The 24,593-nt window shown below is 42.4% G+C and overlaps 1 protein-coding gene across 2 annotated transcripts in view; it reads left to right on the top strand.

Annotated features, from left to right (window-relative positions):
• TBCK (TBC1 domain containing kinase) overlaps positions 1-24,593 on the top strand; it is a 494,232-nt gene that overhangs the window by 230,812 nt on the left and 238,827 nt on the right. For both annotated transcript variants that reach the window (XM_069743716.1, XM_069743717.1), the window contains exon 22: positions 7,903-8,064. In XM_069743716.1, the coding sequence (XP_069599817.1) occupies positions 7,903-8,064 (162 nt within the window). The remainder of the gene's footprint in view (positions 1-7,902; positions 8,065-24,593) is intronic.

The raw sequence follows: 24,593 nt of genomic DNA, 5'->3' as shown, positions 1-24,593 counted from the left end.
AAATGTTTGTCAAAAGCAAAAACGGTTTAAGGACAGCGTGGCCATCCGGTGAAAGTATCACAGCGTTCTATGCCTGAAAAGGAGTTCCAAAGTAGGAAGAGTGTAGTGTGGCAATTTTTGAACCAAGATCTGAATGATCAGTGCAAAGTTATCTGTAAGAAATGCTCAAAGACCTTTAGCAGAGGGAAGAATCTTCAAAATTTAAATACAACGTGCATGCTTAGACATTTAACCAGCATGCACTTGCAAGCCTGGACTAACTACCAAATGTCCTGTACCGTTGGTGCACCTGCTCAGAATGAAGGTAGTCAGCAACGCTACATTGCTTCTCTCACTGTAAGACCACTGGTTAGGACACCACCAGCAGCAAATGTGGAGGTATCGTCGCAAGGCCAAAGCTGTCAGGGAATCACAAGGTTCTTGGTACGAAACACTGTATGTAGACCAACATCAAGAATACCATCACCATCCCTCTCTGTCTGCCATGTCCACCACCACCCCCGCTAATTCCACCATATGCAGCTCTCCAGTCCAACTCACCCTACAAGAGACTCTCGTTAGGAAAAGAAAGTACTCATCCTCTCATCCGCGTACACAGGGTTTGAACGCCCACATTGCTAGACTAATCTCGTTAGAGATGATGCCCTACCGGTTGGTTGAAAGTGAAGCTTTCAAAGCCCTGATGGCCTACGCAGTACCACGCTATGACCTACCCAGTCGACACTTCTTTGAGAGAAAAGCCATCCCAGCCCTCCACCAGCATGTCAAAGACCGCATTGTCCATGCACTAAGGCAATCAGTCAGTAGAAAGGTGCACCTCACAACAGATGCATGGACCAGTAGGCATGGCCAGGGACGTTACGTGTCCATCACGGCACACTGGATTAATGTGGTGGATGCAGGGTCCACAGGGGACAGCCATAGTGGGACAGTTCTGCCTAGCCCACGTTCTAGGAAACAGTTGGCTGTAGGCGTTCGCCACCCCTCCTCATCCTCCTCCAGAAGCGAAAGCTCGTCCACAGAGCGCAGTTGCACGACTACACCATCTGCAGCTGCCAGTGTTGCACACGAGGTGTCCCATTATCGAACAGCTAGTGGCAAGCGTCAGCAGGCTGTGTTAGAAATGAAGTGTTTGGGCGACAACAGATACACCGCGGAAGTACTGGCCGAGTACTTGCAACAAGAAACTCAGTCATGGCTGGGCAGTGTACATCTTGAGGCAGGCAAGGTAGTCAGTGATAACGGAAGGAATTTTATGGCTGCCATAGCCCTTTCAGAACTGAAACACATACCTTGCCTGGCTCACACCTTGAACCTGGTGGTGCAGTGCTTCCTCAAGAATTACCCCGATTTACCAGCCCTGCTCCTGAAGGTGCGAAGACATTGCTCGCACATCTGCCGGTCGCCCGTAGCATCCAGCCGTATGTTGAACCATCAGCGATCGCTGAATCTTCCCCAGCACCGCCTAGTAATCGACGTTGCAACAAGGTGGAACTCCACACTGCACATGCTTCAGAGGCTGTGCAAACAGAGGCGTTCTGTAATTTATTTGTGGGAGGATACACATACACGGGCAGGCAGTTGGATGGCAGACATGGAGTTGTCTGGTGCGCAGTGGTCGAAGCTACAAGACCTCTATCAAGTCCTTCAGTGTTTTGAGGAATGCACATGGCTGGTAAGTGCAGACGATGTCATCATAAGCATGAGCATCCACTAATGCGTCTGCTGATGCAAAGTTTGACGCACATTAAGGAGCAGGCGTCTGTAGCCAAGGAGGAGGAAAGCCTTGATGACAGTCAGCCATTGTCTGCTCAGGGAACTCTCCTGGACGAGGTGGCGGACGAAGAGGAGGAGGAGGATGATGGGGATGAATATTTATGGGAGGAGGATGCTTCTCTGGGGCCAATAGAAACTGGTGGTGTTGCAAGGTCAGGTACAGGGTTTTTGCGGGACACAAGTGATGTTGATTTGCAATAAAGTGCTCCTCAACCCAATACAAGCAGTGAATTGACACCTGGAACATTGGCCCACATGGCAGAGTATGCCTTGCGTATCCTAAAAAGGGACCCCCGCATTATCACAGGTCATTCCCCTTTGATTACTGGGCATCTAAAATAGACACCTGACCTGAATTGGCAGAATATGCATTACAGGAGCTCGCTTCCCCTGCTGCTAGTGTGCAATCAGAAAGAGTCTTCAGTGCTGCTGGTTCAATACTGACCGAAAAAAGGACACGTCTGGCTACCCGAAATGTTGATGATCTAACCTTCATTAAAATGAACCAATCATGGATTTCAAATTATTTTGCCCCACCTTCCCCTGCTGACACGTAGCTTGCCTGAAAAATGTCTTGCTTTTGGCCTCCTCTTACTGACCGCTCCAATTACTCCATTTGCAGCTGCTGAATGTCCACCATAGGCCATTTTTATACTTCCCTAAATGCGCTGACTCCCCCCACAGGGCCGTGGTCACCACTTGGTGCAAGCACCCGTGCGAGTGCCGTTTGCTTGGACAGGTGGGTGCGCCCACTCTTGGGCGACGGCACTGGCAAAGGGTCCCTCATAGTACAATGAAGTGTCTCTGACAGTGGTGGTGCACAACCAACGTCAGACACACCATCGTAATATGAGGGGCCCTGTGCCAGTACCGCCGCCCACGAGAGTGTTCCACCCAGCTCGAACAGTGCTCTACTACTTGCAATACTTACCTCTCCCTGCTCCACCACTGTGTAGTCTGTGCTGTTAAATCATTCAATGGCACTGCCAATACAAATTTGTTGAAGTGATAGATGATAGTTAAAATATACAGGAGCCCTGGCCTACATTTAGACCAGTTAATACTTTGCGCCAACTACCACTGTCTGCTACTCAGCAGAGGAGCCCACCCCTGTACCTAGCTATGCCACCTGTTTATTTATGAACAATTTTTTGGCAGACATTTAGCTCACTTTATTATTTGGGCCTACTAACTGTGTCAACCACTCATTACAGTTGTCCTTTATCAGTTGTCCTCCACTGAATAAAGCAATGCCACCAGTTTAGTCCTGTTAGCAATTTTGAACTGCATTTAGCCTACTTACTTATTTTGGCCTAGTAACTGTGTCAGCCATTCCTTATAGTTGTCCTCCGCTGAACAAAGCAATGCCCCAAGTTCAGTTCTGTTAGCAATTTTGAACTGCATTTAGCCTACTTACTTTTTTGGGCTTACTAACTGTGTCAGCCTCTCATTACAGTTGTCCTCCGCTGAACAAAGCAATGCCGCCTTTGTAGTCCTGTTAGCAATTTTGAACTGCATTTAGCCTACTTACTTTTTTGGGCCTACTAACTGTGTCTGCCACTCATTACAGTTTTCCTCCACTGAACAAAGCAATGCCGTCTGTTTAGTCCTGTTAGCTATTTTGAACTGCATTTAGCCTACTTACTTTTTTGGACCTACTAACTGTGTCAGCCTCTCATTACAGTTGTCTTCCGCTGAACATAGCTATGCCGCCTGTGTACTCCTGTTACCAATTTTGAACTGCATGTAGCCTACTTTATCATTTGGGCCTACTACCTGTGTCTGGCTGTCAGCCACTCATTACAGTTGTCCTCCTCCACAGAACAAAGCAATGCCGCCTGTGTACTCATGTTACCAATTTTGAACTGCATTTAGCCTACTTTTTTTTTTTTGGGGGGGGCACTCATTACAGTTGTCCTCCAGTGAACAAAGCTATGCCGCCTGTGTATTCCGGTTACTAATTTTGAACTGCATTTAGCCTACTTTATCATTTGGGCCTACTACCTGTGTCTGGCTGTCAGCCACTCATTACAGTTGTCCTCCTCCACTGAACAAAGCAATGCCGCCTGTGTACTCCTGTTACCAATTTTGAACTGCATTTAGCCTACTTTTGTATTTTGGGCCTACTACCTGTGTCTGCGCCACTCGTTACAATTGTCCTCCACTGAACAAAGCAATGCCGCCTGTTTAGTCCTGTTACCAATTTTGAACTGCTTTTAGCCTACTTTTTTATTTTGGGCCTATATCTGTGTTTCCTCCTCATCCTGCCCATTGCCCAGCCACTGCTAGATGAGTCTGCTGGTACATTGACCCAGACCACTACATTCCCCTTGCACTCTACACAGCCAGAATCTGACCCTGCTGAAAGTCAGGTTTCCCTTCCCGCTTACTATACCACCTTACACGGGGACAAAGAGGAAGGTGCAGATGAAAGTGCAGGTTCCTTCATCAGGTGGGGGGGGGCATACTTGTTGGCACTGGCACAGGGCCCCTCATAGTATGCAAAAGTGTGTCTGGCAGTGGGAGGCGCCACCCGCCGTTAAATACACCGCCGTACTATGAGGGGCCCTGTGCCAGTGCCAACTAGTGGGCCCCCCCTGCTTGCTCAGGATCACAGCACTTGCAAAGTTGAAATACTTACCTCTCCCAGCTCCCGCGTTTCCTGGGCCCACGAAAATCTTGAGCCAGCCCTACCCCCCCCCCAACTTTATCCAAATGACCCCCTGTTTTCAATGCCTAACTATTATTATAAAGTAAATTAAGATTGACAAGCTTAAGAAATAAGAATTGATGTTTCTGGCATTAAAATGGACACTGTAGGTGTTTTCCTGTCCTCCACTCACTGCCGACTTTTATTTCCCATTGACTTGCATTGGGTTTCGTGTTTCGGTCGGCCCCCTAAACCCGACTTGATCCTAAAAATGTAAAAGTCGCTCAACTCTAGTATGGAGTATTCTCATAGAAACGACAAAGGATCATTGCGTTCATTCAGCTATAGCAGTACTAACACATCCGCTGTCTGTCTCTCCTATTTGACAAGACTAAAATACATTGTCAGCTGGCAGAAGAATCTGAATTATGATATTCTTTGCTTAATTAATCTCAAACAGACCTATTATTGAAAGAGTATGACCCCGAAAGCAAACAAAAAAGGTGGCGTATCATTTTACGTATATTGATAGAAAATTATCAGGGACTAAATATACAATGGATCCTTATAATCCAACCTACATTCATTTAATTTTTTCACTTTATGGGACACAGATCCAATCGTGAAAAATTTATTCAGGCTATCACTTTTTCCAAAAAATATTAGTCACAATACTCGTGATTACCTACTGACAAGGGGGGGCAACATGGTGCTCATAAATGAGGAATATTATGTGATCCTTCTGTTTCTCTGAGAGGTAGCCCACATCCAAAGGTTTCTAGCAGCTTACTTTGATTTCCCAATCGAAAACACATGCACACTAAGCTAAATGATTTATGTGCATGGGTGTCAGGAAAGATGACTGTCGGAGGGACAAGCATTCTGGTATCTAAGGTGGGTACGATTACAATGTGAGGCGTACATGCCATAGAGGTTGACTATGACTCTGCTATGAAGCCCTCAAAGATTGTTGTCTTTGCTACAAGGTGGGAAAGACTATCGAAGAACTCCTTAGTACAGAAGAACTATGAGAAATTGGGACAAGGAAGGGGATGGCAAAAAAATGGCACCACTATGGGAGTCCTTTCATCCTATACTGGCACACCCCTTCTTACCAAATGCACTGCCCTTCATAAAGTTATAAAACTGCAAACTTACCGATGGCTGTGTCCCACGGTGGTCACTACATATAATGTAGTCTTCATAGCCTGTTGGAGAACGAACAAGGCTGGGTTTGGGAGGTAAGTATGCTGTTTTATTATTTTATATTGGGTAGAAGAGCTGTTAAGAAAGGGTTGTCTAGTCGTGGACAATGCCTTTAAAAACGGTATTACATTATTAAAGAGCAAGTACATTTTCCTAAAAAAATAAGATTATTTGTGCAGATGTGTGCAGTGGGTCATTGATAATAAGTGTTCTATATACTGAGAATGGAATGATTGAGGCACCGCAGATTTACAATGCAGAACACATCGGAAGACGAGGATTTCATGTACTAGTTAATTTCCCAAAGCACATTCCTGTTTTTAAGATGTGGAAGTGTTCAGGAAAGCTGAATTCCCTTCAAGGAATCTTCCACATTAATGATTGAACACTGACATAATGATTGAACTCTTGTCCTTCCGATTTTCTCACACTGGAAGAAAAATTAATTTCTGTGGTTGTGAGGCCAGCTCCATTGTATACCAACAGTGATCTCTCACCTCTCTGTTCATTTGTGCAAGGCGAGGAAGCAGGGATGTGAGGAGCAGCATTAATAAGAGGAGATAAAAGATGCTCTGGCCTTTGAGTCTAGTGAGATGCAACAGCATATGTAGCAGAAATGTGCCGATTGCTCTCGAGGTTACAACAGGGCAGCAAGCGGAAGCTTCGGAATATCAATTGTGAAAATCCTGGTATGATATGCACTCCCTGGAATCTGCTCGCATTACTTTTCTCTTTTGAAGATCTTAAAAGGGCAATCCTATTGAGCTATATATTTTTTTTTATTATTGTTTTTTAGCTGCAAGGAGATTATAGTCATCTTTTTACATGTACAAAAATTTAGAAGCTCTGTAATCCCTAAAGAGGAAACTGCTTTACAGCCCGTGAGAAGGGGCGGCTGAGCGCATCTTAGCCATGTAGCCATGTTCTCCCATGATCTTTGTGTTATGTGAACTTGCCAATCGCAAGAATGTTTGCAGACTTAGGTCCTAAAGTTTTGCTGTTTTTATGTGTGTGTTTATTTTTTGGCTAAACATACATTAAGATGCATTGCGGCACTCGCCAATACGCTAAAATTCAGCAAACACTATCACAGGAAGTAAGGAGGTAAGCGCATATCAGGCCTAAACCGATGGTTGTCTGTGTGTGTCAAGTATCTGCATGCCTCCTCGCTGTATTTTAATGCCTTTGGCATAAAGTTTCCTGAATTTTAATATATGCCTTACAGATATCTCCTCGATGTTTTATTTATCTGGACTGATCACCTCAGAAGTGTACGGGATAGTGTTCTCTGTTGGGTGCCGATACTAATTCCTAGGATTTGATCATTTATTTTTTTGTTTAGTTTTATTTTTTTTATTTTAATTGTATTATATCCATTTTCCAAATCTTTGCATCCCATTGAAATCAAGCTTTCTCTCACTTCTGATCAGCTGACATTGAGGCGTTTTTCCATTTTCCTCTTGTCAGCATAACACTGACCAATCAGCGCTTCCAGTATCGTACTTTGTAAGGACACACCCCTTTGACAAGAGGGGGTTGGTAATAGCCAGTGGTCAATTTATTCAAAAATTTCTAAAAGGCAAAAAAGAGAATTGCAGAGATGAAAGAAAAAATACTTTATAATTGTTATTTCATAAAGATAAATATTTGCTCAAACAGGAATCGGGAGAGATGAAGGGTGATCTTTAAATGTAACTGTTCAGTCCATTCAATTATATATTTGCTCCAGTAATAAAAGTCTATCAATGCATTTTTGTTTGTGGGCAACAACTTTTTTTAATCTGTAATAGTATTTTTAGAACAATTACTTATAAAGGCATTTTGTCATGTTGAAATTATCTCCTTTTCAGGCTGGATGTGATAAAGCAGGACAAGCTAGGCAGAATGATATACATTTTGGTGAGAAAAGATTCAGTAAAACTTGTATTTTATTCATTGAAATCCCTGGTGTTTATATAGACGAGTCCAACTTATGCACAGTCATGCAGGGAAGACTGTCAGTCACTGATTAGGACAGCCCACTGGACTCATATGTATAAAGCAGGGACTTCAATGAATAAAATATAAGTTATACAGAATCTTTTCCAACAAACCTATGTATCATTCTGCTCAGCTTTGCCTTCTATACACCATGCTGCCCAAAGATGAGACTGCAAGTACAAGATGGCAGGTTCTACTTAACTTGCATAATCCTTGTTATCGAATATTTAACTGAATGTTTATATATTTATGTTGCATTATTCTTTATCCATTATCATCCTCTCTTACAGATGTTTTTCCTTTGCACAAGATCTTCCACTTGTGGGACACGCTGCTCTTGGGGAATGCCTCTTTTCCTTTCTGTATTGGGGTGGCTATTTTGCAGCAGCTGAGGGTCCGGCTTCTTGCTAATGGATTTAATGAATGCATTCTGCTTTTTTCAGATTTACCAGGTATGACATTGCCATAAAATTTAAATGAATTTGATATCTTCAAAAATTGCCTCATGAACAACTGAAAGTTTGTGACTTGTCATTCAATCAGCAAGTTATCCCTTATCATATGGACAGGGGATAACTTGATTTTTTGTGACTCGCCCTTTAAAGTGCTGGTTGAATAGAAGACCCATATATCAAAGATGAGAAATATACTGGTCTTGTTGTCCACATCAACCAGTCAACCCCATGCATCATTTCTCCAGTATACGGTAGTTTAGAAATATTTTGATATTTGATGATAATTTTTTTTTTTTTAATCAGATAATTTTTTATTAACAGTAGTCAAGTTGACAAACAGACATAATTGTGTCAAAAAGGAGAATAAACATGTTTACAAAAAGTTTTTGAATTCCCATATTTTAATAAATTCAGGTAATATTTCATTGTGCAATATTGGGGAGAGATTTGTTAAAAGTCCCACTCCCCTTGTCTTTTTAATTGTCACCCATACCTTTTGAATCAATGTCAAGGTAGCATAAGCCGTTCCAAACTTCCTGAATCCCCCTGCCTCCAATCCCTGAACCAATGGGTCCCTTCCCACTAACCAGACCAAAATCCGTTGAACCGAGTCCAGTCCATTCACCTCTCTCCAACTTCTCATCAACTGACCCTGCACTTCCAAAAAATAGATCCAGGGATACAGAAGGGCCAGTCCCCCCCCCATCTTTAGGCCTCAGAAGCAATTCCAGCCTAATTCTTGGCTGTTTCTTCTCCCAAACAAGGTCTCGAAATATAGAGTTAATGGTGTGAAACCACTTTTGGGGGAATTATGCAATACATACAATAATTGGGGCATAAGAATCATTTTAATTAAGTTTATCCTTCCCACCACTGAAAGGTACAGTTTGCACCACGCCCCTATTTTCTTCCGAAACCTGTCCAGCAATGGGAGACAGATTCAGATCGACGTAGCTCGAAATTTGATGATAATTTCACTAGGATTAATCACCAGGATATCTCCAATTGTACACTAGAATAAGTTTTTTATGACAACCAATTCAAACATCACAGCATTCTTCATACCATGATTTGTTCATCAAAATTGTTGTAAGAAAGTAAGGACTAGCCTGTACGGTTGTGTTGTTTAAAATTAAGACATCAGCTTTCCAAAACTTGGAAAGAGGGGTATGTGTAAATACCTGTAACATGGTCTTAATGTACATACACAATTCTGTCAGACGTGTAGAAGATTTTTAATGAAACTGATTTTGTTTGATATTGAGCTTGTCAATAGTTGATGCGCCTGACTACCATAAATTTCCATCCGTACATTTCTTTTCTCTTGCTGCATGGAAGGTGTGTTGCCTGCAGCATGTCAGGAAGGATAGCAGTCAGCTGGGGACTAGCGCTGCTATTTCTCCCCAGGACAAATTCCTGCCTCTGAAGAACCACACTGTCCCAACTTGATTTCTTTGTCCTGTTCAGAGAGGAAATTAAAACATATTGCTCACGTATAATAGGTGTATTGCTTTATTATTTGTTCTTGGGGAGAAAAAGGTGAATATTTCTTAAATCAAATCTAGTTTCCATAACTATTTGGCATCTCCTGATACTTTCCGGCTATCCCATTCCAGAATGTGAGCCCTAGTGACAGGTGAATATTGACAGTAGGTCAATCCAGAATGCCATGCTTCTTTGTACACATAATTTGAAGTTTATGAACTCGTCTAGTCATATGCATCTCATTGTCTTCATCCAGCTCTTCTTTGGAAAATTTCTATTTAAATGCTCATTATTTATTTGCAATTATTAGTCTCAAAAAAATAAAAAAAAATGGCATTGGTCAAACTACTTAGATTTTTTTTTTCTAACGAGTTGTGCAAAGATTGTCAGTAAAAAACATGCAATGGTAGAAACAGAGGTCCCGATTCATTAAGACTGGCATTTCGTACATTATTCTTAATGATGGGCATGCAGAAGTAAGTTGTGCCTAATTAATTGAGGCCCCTTAATGAATTAGGAGCATCTCATTTCAGGCTTAAGCTATGCCACTAAATTGGCATAATCTTTTGAAGAATTTGTCTGGCGAACTTTGCCACACCTTGTCCACCTTGACGTCCTGGCCAGGACTATTGTGAAAATGTCAAACTTTTCAAAATGTTTGAAATCTGTCAAAAACACTTTGGTGAATCGGCACTAAAGTCTTCCAAGACTTGTTCTATCTGACAGCATTGTAAAGTGGAAAACTTTGAGTGAATATTGAATTGTTCTTATTAGTCTTGAATGTCGTTAACTATTTAAAGGGAATCTGTCACCTACTTTTTCGTATATAAGCTTCGGCCATCGCCATCAGGGGCTTATCTACAGCATTCTGTAATGCTGTAGATAAGTGTTATGACCTGGTGGTTAGGAGCACCCGACCTGATAGTTAAACTCATACAGGACGAGCTCTGGGATGTGGGAGCTCTGCTGACCGCAAGCCCTAATCCTATCGCACACACTAAAAATAGCCGTGGAGCTCTCCTGACGCTCCCTAGGCGCCTCGTCACAGCCTCAGCGCTAGCTAGCCCTAGAGATAGAAAATAAAGCCTACCTTGCCTCAGAGAAATTCCCCAAAGGAATAGGCAGCCCCCCACATATAATGACTGTGAGTAAAGATGAAAGTCACAAACGCAGAAATGAAATAGGTTTCAGCAAAGGGAGGCCAGACTTACTAAATAGACAGAGGATAGGAAAGGAATCTTTGCGGTCAGCACAAAAACCTACAAAAGACCACGCAGAGTGTGCAAAAGGGTCCTTCGCACCGACTCACGGTGCGGGGTGCCACTCTGCATCCCAGAGCTTCCAGCTAGCAAGACAAAATCAGGATAACCAGCTGGACAAAGAAACAGTGAGCAAAAATAACAATAAGGAACTTAGCTTCTGCAGGAGAAGACAGGTCACAGGCAGATCCAGGAGCGAACTGAACCAATGCTAAAACATTGACAGCTGGCATGGAGTAACGATCTGAGTGGAGTTAAATAGAGAAGCCAACCAAAGGATAAACCACGTCACCTGTGTAAGGAACCTCAGAAGCAGCAGCTTCACTCATAGCCACCAGAGGGAGCCCATAGACAGAACTCGCCGAAGTACCATTCACGACCACAGGAGGGAGTTCAACAACAGAATTCACAACAGATAAGCCCCCGATGTAACCTGAAAGATAAGAAAAACAAGTTATAATATACTCACCTGCGAGGGTGGTCTGATGGTTTTCGGACCTTTACCGGCACCTGTGCACTGCAGTACTTTGCTCTGCCCTCAACAAGGGAGACAAAGTACGCCTGCACAGGAGCTGCGACCGGAAGTAAGGAAGAGGACGTCATCGCATGAAGATGGGAGGCGCTGGACCTAAAGCGCGATGCCCATCGGTCCAGACCGCACCGGACCGCCCCCCAGGGTGAGTATAATCTATCTTGTTTTTCTTATCTTTCAGGTTACATCGGGGGACTTATCTACAGCATTACAGAATGCTGTAGATAAGCCCCTGATGGCGGTGGCCGAAGCTTGTATACGAAAATGTAGGTGACAGATTCCCTTTAAATGGTCACTGTACATTATGTTATGACAACTTGATGTAATTTGATAGTGTGCTGAATAGTCAATCTCCAAATCACTGCTCTAAAAATTGTCATCATATCCCTGAAAAGTGTCACCCCCTCCAGAGTGTCCGCCAGCCGGTGTCTCTAATGTCTAATTTACTGCCCACTTCCTGTTGTCAACTATAATCAGACTCTAGCAGCAGAAATGCCGAGACGGATTACAAGTAGTGGGCACGGTTTTGTCTATTCGCTCCTGCTTTCATGTCAATCTGTATGCAGGCACAAAAGAGAAGCCAGCTTTCTGTCTGGGGCAGGAAAGCGATTGATCACTGGCAGGTACAATACATGCTGCGATGTAAGGGAAAGGATGTTCCAGCACATATATTGCTGGTAGAATGCCAATAAAGAGGAACTGCCCACACAAAAAGAGTGGATGGCAAGTTACAGAACATGGAAATCAGGACAGTTTCTTAGAATGAAATCTGCAACAAAAGCACTTGTCCAGAAATGATGACAGACAATCTAGTGCTGTTGTTACAATAAAATGTATTCTAAAGAAAATTACAAGCAACAATATCACTATACGGATTTCACAAAAAATAGACAATTTTGTGGCATTATCACATTGCAGCAGGGTTCTGTGTCTAAAATATGTATTTTACCAGAAATCAGCACAATTTTGAAAGGTAGTTATTGTCCATGCATTTTTTAACATGTTCAACGTTTGGATCAAAAAATGCAGCACCTCATGTGGCGTCGCAGTGTGATTTTTTTTTTTCCCCTCACTTGTCACACTACCACAATATACCACATGATCCCAGCTTATAACTTATTAATAATACAAAGACCCAAGATATTGAATGTAATACAGAATGTGCATGAAGCACTATTACTTAGGAAATGGGTGAACTTGTAGATCATATACGAAGAGCAACCTGGAATGTCTTTCAGATGGTTTTAAGGCTAGCAGGATACTGTGGTGCAAAAAATTGACATGGACTGTAGCAAAAATAACCTAAAAACATAAGTACTGTAAATATAATTACCTCCCAGTTGTTTGACTGTTGATGCGGTATGTTTGCCATGTGGACACAGGAGGAGTCAGAGCTTTAGAACATCCTTGCGGAGTCAGCATCTACACGAGTGGGATGCTACCTGTCAGACCCAGCCGGACCACCTACCTATAGAAAACGCAGCAACACTTTATTACCGTCTCTGCCTTCCGGAGAGGCATATGAGCACTGCGCATACAGTTCACCTATTAGTAGTCGTGCGTCCTGCCCCTATCGCAGGGATCTTTTGAACCCTGGGAAGGTGTGGAAGTTGTTGGGACTTAGCAGAACCACCCCTGCTCTGCAGCATAGGCAAACGTCTAAATTTGCCCTAGAACTGGTGCTGACAATTCGGTAACAGTCAGAACTATAAAAAAAATATGATAGTGTAGAAATGCTGTCAAATGGTAACTTATGACATTATGGGAAACACTGCAGTTTATAGAGGCACCCCCTGATGAGAAATATATGTGTTTTCCAAATATAAAAATAATAATGTAATGTAAAGGGGAATTCAATTAAAAGCAATGTTAAGTGGCACTTTGTGCTAGAGGAAAATTGCTTAAGATGTGAACAGTAGATGCATATTTCCACTTTTTTATGTACAGTATAACGTGACATTGCAAAAAATGAAAACAAAAATAAAAAAGCAACATAGTCCTCCTGTATCTCAAAAAGTAAGGCACAAGTTACGTAGTGCAAAACCATTGCTTTTTCTCCCGCCTGTTTTTCTTATTTTGCCGCTGTCTGCACCAAAATGTGGCGCATTATTGCATTTTTGCGTCATTTTTATTCCATTTCCCCTTTTTTATGTTTTCTTTTTACAGCAGAAGTAATGGTATTTTGCTTTTAGAAACAAGAATATGGCTTACTAATTATCTGGCCTTGGAAAACAAACATTAAGGCTGCGTTTATACATTACATCTTTTTGGCAGAAAACAAAATTGTAATTTTCTCACCTCCCAACTTTGAAAGTTAGTTAAAATGAACGCATACTGCGGGAACTTGTAGTGCACCATGGCAATTTCTATTGCCTCTAATTCCTCCACCCACACATGATGCCCACAGTTCTCCCACACAGTGCAATGCTCCACGCTGTACTATGTCCCACTGTCCCTCCCCACCCAGTATAATACCACCACTGCCCCACACACACATTATGAAGCCCTTCCTGTGCCCCTTACATCATACCACCATAGACTCCCCACATATTATAATGCCCCAACAGTATGAATTCGCTATAGCCACTTCCACATATTACGCAGTCCATCCAATGTCGCCCAAAGAAGCATCCCACCTTCCTATGCGTCCTTTCACATCCCTGCTCCCCTGCAGATGAGTTTAGTCTGCTGCCCAGTCATGTGACCTGATTTAGCGGTGGTGTTCGCTAAGCCACAAACCTTACTCTAGGAAGAGGCTGAAGTAGGATTTTTGGTGAGGAGCACGCCAATCATCCAGCGCTACATCTCTTCATGAATCTGGATCATCTGACTCCAGTACGCGTCCCTGTGAAGACCTACGTGAAAAACGCCATTCTTGATGAATCAGTCTCAAAGTCAAAACCAGCCCACATGAAAATAGTCTGATACTGTAATAATAAAATTCAATATTAACTGTAGGGGCACAGGGGACGTGCAGGAGCCCCTGGTGGATACTGCATTCTGTGCATGGATTCTCTGCCTCACATTCATTTTAATGAGCTAGTTACGCAATACAAAGCTGTGTTTTCTCTGTGCATTGCGGATCTACAGCAGTGGTGGTTTCCCTTTGTGCTAGGAAAGGCCTTGAGGCACTGACCTGGTGAAATTACAAATTACCATCATTATTATTTTTCAAAAGAGCAGATAATGCTTATTCTGCGCTGAACTCCCACAGAGCCTTGCCGAGTGCTGCCGTATTAATTAATTCTTTGTAAGACATGCTCAGACTGCTCGCAGAACTTCAGCCTCTTCTCTCTATCATTTTTAACTCTAAACTGTAATGTTATTCGCAGCATATAAAGCAGTGTTTTCTCCCTGTACATAGTTATCCTCCAATCCTACTTCCTGGCCATTTTACAAAGACATGGAGGGAATAATCTCTAGGAGTCCAGCAGAATTCTAATCAATGTTTCTGCCATAACTTTGTATGATGCGTATATGCTGTGTATTGTCTTGGCTGCACTGTAGACCTGCCTCACTGGGCCATTAAGAAGTAGTCTGAAACACAGCTCTTTTCTGGCCAGTGGCTTAGTCTACTGATATGTGTCTTCCTCAAAGTTGGCAAATATCTATACAGTGGATATAAAAAGTTTTACACACATATTACAATGCCAGTTTTGGAATGGCCCAGACCTGAATCGAGTTGACATTCTGTGGGTTGACCAGATTTGGAGTGCTACTGCAAGGGAGAGTGGGCAAAGATTGCCAATTCTACATGTGTCATACTGATAGACTCCTACCCAAGAAGACTGAATGCTGTCATAATTTCAGCCGGAGCTCCTTTTGCATCAATTACTGCATCAATGCAGCATGGCATGGAGGCAACAGCCTGTGGCACTGCTGAGGTGTTATGGAAGCCCAGGTTGCTTTGATAGCAGCCTTCAGCTCGACTACACTGTTGGGTCTGGTGTCTCTCATCTTAATCTTGACATTACCCCATAGATTCTCTATTGGGTTAAGAACAGGCGAGTTTGCTGGCCAACTTAAAAAAAAAATTAAACTAGGTATTGGTAATTTTGACAGTGTGGACAGGTGTCAAGTTCCGCTAGAGAATTAAATTTCCATCTCCAAAAAGATTGTCAGCAGAAGAAAGGATGTAGTGCTCTAAAAATGTCCTGGTAGACAGCTGCTCTGACTTTGGTCTTGATAAAACACAGTGGACCTACACCAGCAGATGACATGGCTCCCCAAACCATCACTGATTGTGGGAACTTCACACTAGACCTCAAGCAGCTTGGATTGTGGCCTCTCCACTCTTCCTCCAGACTCTGGGACCTTGATTTCCAAATTAAATGCAAAATTGACTTTAATCTGAAAACCACACCTTGGACCACTGAGCAACAGTCCAATTATTTTTCTCCTTGGCCCAGGAACGACACTTCCGGCGGCGTCTTTTGGTCATGAGTGGCTTGACACAGGAAATGCGACACTTGTAGCCCATGTCCTGGATACGTCTGTGTGTGGTGGCTCTTGAAGCAATGAGTCCAGCAGCAGCCCACTCCTTGTGAATCCCCACCCCCCCCCCCCCCCCAATTTTTGAATGGCCTTTTCTTAGCAATCCTTTCAAGGTTGCAGTTATCCAGGTTGCTTGTGCACCTTTTTCTACCACACCTTTTCCTTCCACTCAACTTTCCATTAATATGCTTGGATACAGCACTCTGAACAGCCAGCTACTTCAGCAATGACCTTTTGTTATTTACCCTCCTTGTGGAGTGTGTTAATGACTGCCTTCTGGACATCTGTGAAGTCAGCAGTCTTCCCCATGATTGTGGAGCCTACTGAAACAGACTGACTGGCCTTTTTAAATTGCTTAGGAAGCCTTTGCAGGTGTTTTTTGTTATTTATTCTAATTTATTTAGGTAATGACTTTGGGGTTTTCATTGGCTGTAAGCCATAATCAACACTAACAAAAATAAACACTTGAAATAGATCACTCTGTTTGTAATGACTCTATATAATATGAGATTCACTTTTTGTATTGAAGAACTAAAATATATTAACTTTTTGATTATATTCTAATTTTGTGAAAAGCACCTGTATGTGGTATCAATGTACTCAGGAGAAATTGCACAACCACTTTTGTTGTCCATTTTTTCCTGTTACCCTTGTGAAAATAAAACAATTTGGGGCTAAAAGTACATTTGTGAGGGAAAAATGTGATCCTTTTATTTTCACAGATCTATGTTATAAACTTTTGTGAAACATCTGGGGGTGCAAGGTGCTCACGCACATCTAGATACATTCCTTGATGGGTCTAGATTCCAAAATGGGGTCACTTTTGTTTTTTTTTTCACTGTTTTGGCACATCAGGGGTTCTCCAAACGTGATATAGCATCTGCTCTCGATTCCAGGCATTTTTAAGTTCAAAAAGTCAAATAGTGCTCATTCCCTTATAATTCATGCCATGCGCCCAAACATTAGCTTTACCCCACATATGGGATATTGGGGTACTCTGGAGAAATTGCACAACAAATTTTGTAGTCCATTTTCCCCAGTTACCCTTGTGAAAATAAAAAATATGGGGCTAAAGTAAAAGAATTTTTTTAAAAAATGAAATGTTATTTTTTTTCTTCCACATTGCTTTAGTTTCTGTGAAGCACCTGAAGGGTTAATAAACTTCTTGAATGTGGTTTTGAGGGGTGCAGTTTTTAGAATGGTGTCACTTTTGGGTATTTTATGTCATTTACTCCCCCTCCCCAAAGTCACTTTAAGGCTGTGTTCACACGTTCCGGTTTTTTCGCCGTTTTTTCGCGGTTTTTCCCGATAAAAACGCTATAAAACCGCAAAAAAAAACGCATACAATAAGCATCCCATCATTTAGAATGAATTCCGGATGTTTTGTGCACATGATGCGTTTTTTTCCGCAAAAAAAACGCATCAGGCACAAAATCCGGACATGCTCTATCTTTTTGCGTTTTTTTTGCGGATTTCCCACTCCAAAATGCATTGGGAAGTGTCCGGAAAAAACCGCGGCAAAAACGCGTCAAAACCGCGGCAAAAACGCGTCAAAACCGCGGCAAAATCGCGGCAAAAACGCACGCGGTTTTCTTGCGGATTTCATGCAGAAAATGTCCGGAATTGTCAGGAATTTTCTGCATGAATTCCTGAAAGTGTGCACATAGCCTAAATGTGATGTGGTCCCTAGAAAAATAGCTTTTTAAATTTTGTTGAAAAAACTAGAAATTGCTGATCAACTTTTAGCCCTTGTAACTTCCTAACAAACAAATTTAAAAAAAAAAAAAATGCAGATATAAAATAGACATGTGGGAAATGTTATTTATTAACTATTTTGTGTGACATATCTCTCTGGTTTAAGAGTAAAAGAATTAAAAATTTGAAAATTGTGAAATTTGCGCCAAATTTCTAATATTTTCACAAATAAACGCAAGTCGTATCAAACAAATGTTATTACTACGATGAAGTTCAACATGTCATGAAAAAAACATTCTCAGAATCACTGGGATCCGTTGAAGTGTTGCAGAGTGATCACATAAAGTGACTCTGGTCAGATTTAAAAAACATTGGCCTGGTCGTTAAAGGAGTTGTCCACTACTAAGGAAACCTCTTCTTCAGCTAAATGTTCGGCCCTGAGAAAATAATAAAGTGTCGGCACTCGCGGTCTCGGGGCTGTGATGTGCAGGAATGAACACCACATCACTGCCACGAGGAGAGCCGGACCCACGCCTTCTAGTCTGCCCGTCCCTGACTTCAGTGGTCAGACATCCAAAAAACAGACCAATTATTGTGATCAAAGTTTGGTCCGAGTGTCATCAGCTACTCTTTTATGTGGAAAAAAAGAAGAGTTTCTCCACCCTCTCTTTTCTGATATACCGCGAAAATCGGACTACACTCAGATGTCATCCAAGTGCAGTCTGAATTTTTTCACAGACTAATAGACTTGCATGACTGATTTTCATGCGCCGCTCAGATCAAAATTGGGCATGTCTCTGCTATTTTCCGTGGACATGCGAATGGCCCCATACACTATCAAAGGTACGAGTGCTATCCATGAAAAACAGACTTCTGAATGATAACTTATTCTAACACATTGTCTTCTTTGTGGCCATTGTTATAAAACATCCTGGAAAGGCCCTTTAAGTTCCTCTGATCTTGCGGTCGTGGTCTCTGCATGCACCAACATAAAGGTATATTCACATAGAGAAGATTTGCTGCAGAAATGTTTTCACAGAAACTCTATTCAATTCCTCTAGATTCAGTTGCTTGGGCAGTGTGTCCATGAATTCCTCTATTAAGATGACTAGAACAAGTGCAGATATTTCTCTGTCGCTGAATTTTGCTATGAGGCGTCCTAACTTCTAACAAGTGGAACTCACAAACTTCCACTCTCTTCACCCGTGTGATTCTTGATTCTTTGACCTGACATTCCTCTTTTGTAGCGTAGCTGTTTGTGTTCCTTGTTGCCCAGATACCCTCTTCTCCTCTTCTCCTCAGTCCTGTAGTTAATGTTACTGTAATGGGAAAGTATTGAGGTTTAATTGATTAGACAACTTCTTGAAAACCTTTATTGTTTGCACTACATTACGGACACTTGTGCCTTGTACAGAAGCCGTGATCAGCAGAGGTCTACATTAACCCTTTGCTATGTGCATGATTACAATTATCTTGTAAGAGCAAGACAAATACTGAGAAAACACAAATTACATTAAAACTCTAGTGTAAAGATGTAAAATGGTGTTAGTTCTTGTCCGCCCAAGACTTTTCCAAGTTGTTGCCACAGTGTTCTTTGTCATGCAGCCCACGTGATGAAATGACGCAGATTATTAAATGATTGTGACTGGAGCTTGGGAAATGCATAGAGGCAGGTCATCTATTCATGCTGTCAGCTTTTTTCTACCTTGACAATAATGGATTTATTGATGGCAAAAGGTGACTCGGGGACAGATTAAAGGAACAGACTTCAGCTGAAATAATAAATCTCTGCTGGGTGTGTATACGGGCACATCCTTTTTAATCTCCGCTTAATAAAGAAGTGATTTTATACTGAGACTAAACATTTCCTTTTTTTTTTGCAGTTTTAATGTATATAAAGAACACAACTATATATATATATATATATATATATATATATATATTTACAAGCTTTATTACTTGCTAAATGATCAGTGTTCACATATTATTGTATTTTCGGACTATAAGACCATAAGATGCACCTAGGTTTTAGAGGAGAAAAATAGTAAAAAAAAAATTAAGCAAACAATGTGGTCAATTCTGTACTAATGTGCCCCATCCTGGTACGTATATGCCCCCAATCCAGGTATACATGTCCCCTCATCCCCATCCTGGTATGCATGTCCCCTCATCCCCATCCTGGTATGCATGGTTCCTCATCCCCATCCTTGTATGCATGGTCCCCTCATCACCATCCTGGTATGCATCGTCCTCTCATTCTCATTCTGGTATACATTGTCCCCTCATCCCCATCCTGGTATGCATGGTCCCCTCATTCCCATCCTGGTATGCATGGCCTCCTCATCCCCATCCTGGTACGCATGGCACCCTAATCCCCATTCTTGTAAGCATGGTCCCCTTATCCCCATCCTGGTATGCATGGTCCCTTCATCCCCATCCTGGTATGCATGGTCCCCTCATCCCCATCCTGGTAGGCATAGCTTCCTCATCTCTATCCTGGTAGGCATGGCCCCCTCATCCCCATCCTGGTACGCATGGCACCCTAATCCCCATTCTTGTAAGCATGGTCCCCTCATCCCCATCCTGGTACGCATGGCACCCTAATCCCCATTCTTGTAAGCATGGTCCCCTTATCCCCATCCTGGTATGCATGGTCCCTTCATCCCCATCTTGGTATACATGGTCCCCTCATCCCCATCCTGGTAGGCATAGCTTCCTCATCTCTATCCTGGTAGGCATGGCCCCCTCATCCCTATCCTGGCTGCATTGCCCCCATCAGAAAAAAAACATAAGCCACTATACTTCCCTTCCCTTCGTTCCCTTGCAGCATGCTGTTCTGATGCAGGCAGCTGATTTATGCTTGTAAGCAGCACATGGCAGTGATGTCAAGCGCTGCTTACAAGCTAGGACAGCTGCTGCTGGAATGCTCATTGCTCCCCACGCCTGGGATACTGGGCATGCGGAGCAGTGAATATTCATCTTCTTTAATAGCGGGCACAGTGTTAGCCGCAGCCGCCAGGCAATCACGTATGCCTGCTACTAAAGGGAATGCATATTCACTACCCTCCACTCCCATAGGCATGGAGAGCAGTTAATATTCCGAGCAGTGATCGCCCAGCAGCTGCAGGAGTCGGCAGCTGCTCCAGTGCCTGCTATTAAAGATCAATGATTATTCACTTTTATCCACTCCTCCTGCTTTCCTCTCCACACGTGACCGCCCACCAGCTGCAAGAAGCCAGCTGCTGCAGCTAACACTGTGGCACTACACGGTGTTCCAAATTATTATGCAAATTGGATTTAAGTTTCATAAAGATTTAATTTTTTTTGCTTTTCAAATAAACTCGTGGATGTTATGTGTCAGGGCTGAATGGATCACTGAAATCAATCTTAAACACATGTGATAATTAGTTTTCCAGGTGATTCTAATTAAAGGAAAACTACTTAAAAATGATGTTCCACATTATTAAGCAGGCCACAGTTTTTAAGTAACATGGGAAAGAAAAAGGATCTCTCTGCTGCTGAAAAGCATCAACTAGTGCAATGCCTTGGTCAAGGGATGAAAACATGAGATATTTCCCGAAAACTTGAGCGTGATCATCGTACTGTTAAGAGATTTGTGGCTGAATCTGAGCACAGACATGTTTGTGCTGAAAAAGGCAGAATGAGGAAGGTTTCTACCAGGCAAGTTCATCGGATTAAGAGACCAGTTGCTAAAAAGCCATTACAAACCAGCAAACAGATATTTGAAGCTGCTGGTGCCTCTGAAGTCCCTCGAATCTCAAGGTGTAGGACCCTTCAAAGGCTTGCTTTGGTTCATAAACATAAGGATGAATGACCTCGGGGAGATCAAAACATCCAACACCGCGGAGACACCATCACTTGTTTCTCAATGCAGTGATCCAGAACACTGCCCCCATCCCTTATGGGAAATATGCAAATGCATGTAGAAAAGCCGCGGACACACCATCACGTGTTTCTCAACGCAAGCAATAAATAGCCAGGTCTTTCACCAGGAAGGAACAACCACGAGAAGAGCAGCATCCAAAAGGAAAGCCACCTATGCCAAAACATGGTATCCATCCATAGATAGCTGTTCCAGGGTATTTGCCCCTCATCAGTGTGGAGTAGGAAACTAGCTATTAGGAGCAGTGCCTGCTCTTTATTGCTTGCATTGAGAAACACGTGAAGGTGTCTCCGCGGCTTTTCTACATGAATTTGTTTTGGTTCATAAAGCTACTGTTCGGCCACCCCTGAACAGTGTTCACAAGCCGAAACGGTTGCAGTGGGCCCAGACATACATGACGACTAATCTTCAAACATTCTTGTTTACTGATGTATGTCAAGCAACCCTGCATGGTCCAGATGGATGGAGTAGTGGATGGTCGGTGGAGGCTACAATGTCCCAACAAGGCTGCAACATCAGAAAGGAGGGGGAGGAGTCATGATTTTGGGTCTGAATCATGGGGAAACAGCTGGCCCTTTAAGGTTCCTGAAGGTGTGAAAATGACCTCTGCAAAGTAAATAGAGTTTCTGACTGACAACTTTCTTCCATGGTCTAAAAAGCAGAAACGTGCCTTCAGGAGCAAAATCATCTTCATGCATGACAATGCACCATCTCATGCTGCAAAGAATACCTCTGAGTCATTGGCTGCTATGGGCATAAAAGGAGATAAACTCATGGTGTGGCCACCATCTTCACCTGACCTCAAACCAATAGACAACCTTTGGAGTATCATCCAGCACAAGATCTATGAGGGTGGGAGGCAGTTCACATCAAAACAGCAGCTCTGGGAGGCTATTCTGACTTCATACAAAGAAATACAAGCAGAGACTCTCCAAAAACTCACAAGTTCAATGGATGCAAGAATTGTGAAGGTGATATCAAAGAAGGGTTCCTATGTTAACATGTAGCTTGGCCTGTTAGGATGTTTTGGAGTTAAATAGCTTTTTTGTTCAGTGAATGTGACCTCCTAATGCTGCAAATTCCACAAATGAGCATTTTCAGTTCTTTAAAATATATCAAATGTATAGAAATTCTACTGTGCCTAATAATTTAAAATAGTGCATTTTGAGTTTTTATTCATTTTGGAGATTATACTGTTATCATTGAGAGGCTTCTTTAATAAAATTCGATGTATAATCTAACGAGTGATGACTTTTATTAGACTGACTGTCATTTGCACCGACCATTTAGGAAAATCCGAGAAAAATATCATTTGCATAATAATTTGGAACACAGTGTATTAAAGAGAAATGAATATTCACTGCTCCCTACGCCCTTAGTTCCTCCCAGTGAATATTTATTTCTCTTTAGCAGCCGGCACAGGGTTAGCCACAGCAACTGGCTTCTGCCACCTGTGACCCACTCATGCTCCGCTAATGCTCTCCCACATCTCCATCCACAGGAAATGTTTTACAGTCTGAAAAATATAGTATATTCATTTTATTGTCAACATATACAAACCAACTTTCAATGGCTCTACAAGTGGACACAGACATCAACTTATTAGACCGAGGCAATCAAAAGTTACAGCCTAAATAGAAGAGACATCCCAAATAAATTAGTTTATTAAAATGAAAAACATCCAAAAATAAATGCTCTTAAAGAGAAGCTGTTATGAAAATCTGTTAATAGCGTTCTGAAGCAGTCTGGCGGAGCATTGAGGGCCCCACTGCCAGGAGAAATTAATTTTATTCCTTTTGTCATCCATGGGCTTTCATAGCTGTGGCACTGACACGGCATCAGTCACCACTCAGAGCATAGTGACTGGCGACTGTAACCGTGCCCGCGACACTGACTGACAGCCGGCTCACCATTAGACTTGCAACATTGCACATTGGTCTCTGGATCTTATCTATCATTGGACAGTGTACTGCCATGTCTAAAATGGAGTACTGGCATAATTTATGGTAAATTTATCATTAAGATGCAACATTTGATACATATAGAGTGACAAAGTTGAAGAGCGTACACTAAAGAGTTGGAGCCAATGGTGCATATTTTTTACATAAACGTAGACATCTATTCTCTAGATCAGTGGGGCCTTTGGGGGAAAATCCTTTTTAGGCTAGATTCACATGAGCGTATAACAAATTGTTCAGAGTTTCATCCAGAAAAGTGGGACGATTTTTTTCTCACTTGTCATCCATGTATAGTCTGTATACAATTTTTTTTTACTCAGAAATTATTAATCATTTACAGGACCATTTACAGTTTCCTATTTTAAAGAACTGTAATGTATCTGTAAAAATCGGATACTGTACTGTGACTCCGCATGGCATCCGATTTTTTTTTTTTTTTTTACCATCAGTAGACTTTAATGGGTGCGTCTCATCTGATTTGTGGAAAAATCTAGGGCATGCTGTGATTTTTTTTTTTTCAGATACTGTTTCGTTCATGTGGAAAAAAGTCACTCATCTGCACTGCCCCACTGAATAAAATTGGTCTGAGTGCTGTCCTTTTTTTATTTCACGGCTAGCACTCGGACCGAAAATACAGTTGTGTGAATGAGCCATTAAAGGGAAACTCACTAAACAGTCACTAGATTTTCCCAATATAGACAGAAAGCACCACATTTAAGCCCACTTACACATTACTCCAGCAATTTGTGTAAGCTCCATAGTTAATCACAGATCCATAAATATAATTATCCCACGCCATATGCCAATCGGCACGTTCCGGTCTGATGGGTGTTGCTGGTCTTTGCTCACCGCCTCCTCTCTCCCCACATTTACCGCCCCTCCTGTCTGTGTGGATGATGTAGGCATCATCGACGCAGTGATGAAAATCTAGAACCTGTGACATTGAACCACAGTCTTGCTCCTGAGCACAGAGAAAAGTTATGTAATGCACTGGTGCCGGCTTCACTTCCAGGTCATCGGCTACCTCAGATTGGATCAGAGAGTTTGTACACCGGTTTTGGGTCAACTGCACAGGCTCGAGATTTGCTGTACTGGGTGGATAACGTAGGAGCCATCATTCATGTCCATCAAGACAGGAGAGTCAGCGACTGCTGGGAGAGAGGAGGCACCAAACCCAGACCAGCGACACCTACTGGACC

Source organism: Ranitomeya imitator, chromosome 1 (genome assembly GCF_032444005.1).
Source record: "Ranitomeya imitator isolate aRanImi1 chromosome 1, aRanImi1.pri, whole genome shotgun sequence".
Lineage (NCBI taxonomy): Eukaryota > Metazoa > Chordata > Amphibia > Anura > Dendrobatidae > Ranitomeya > Ranitomeya imitator.
This window is presented reverse-complemented; position numbering and strand designations above follow the sequence as displayed.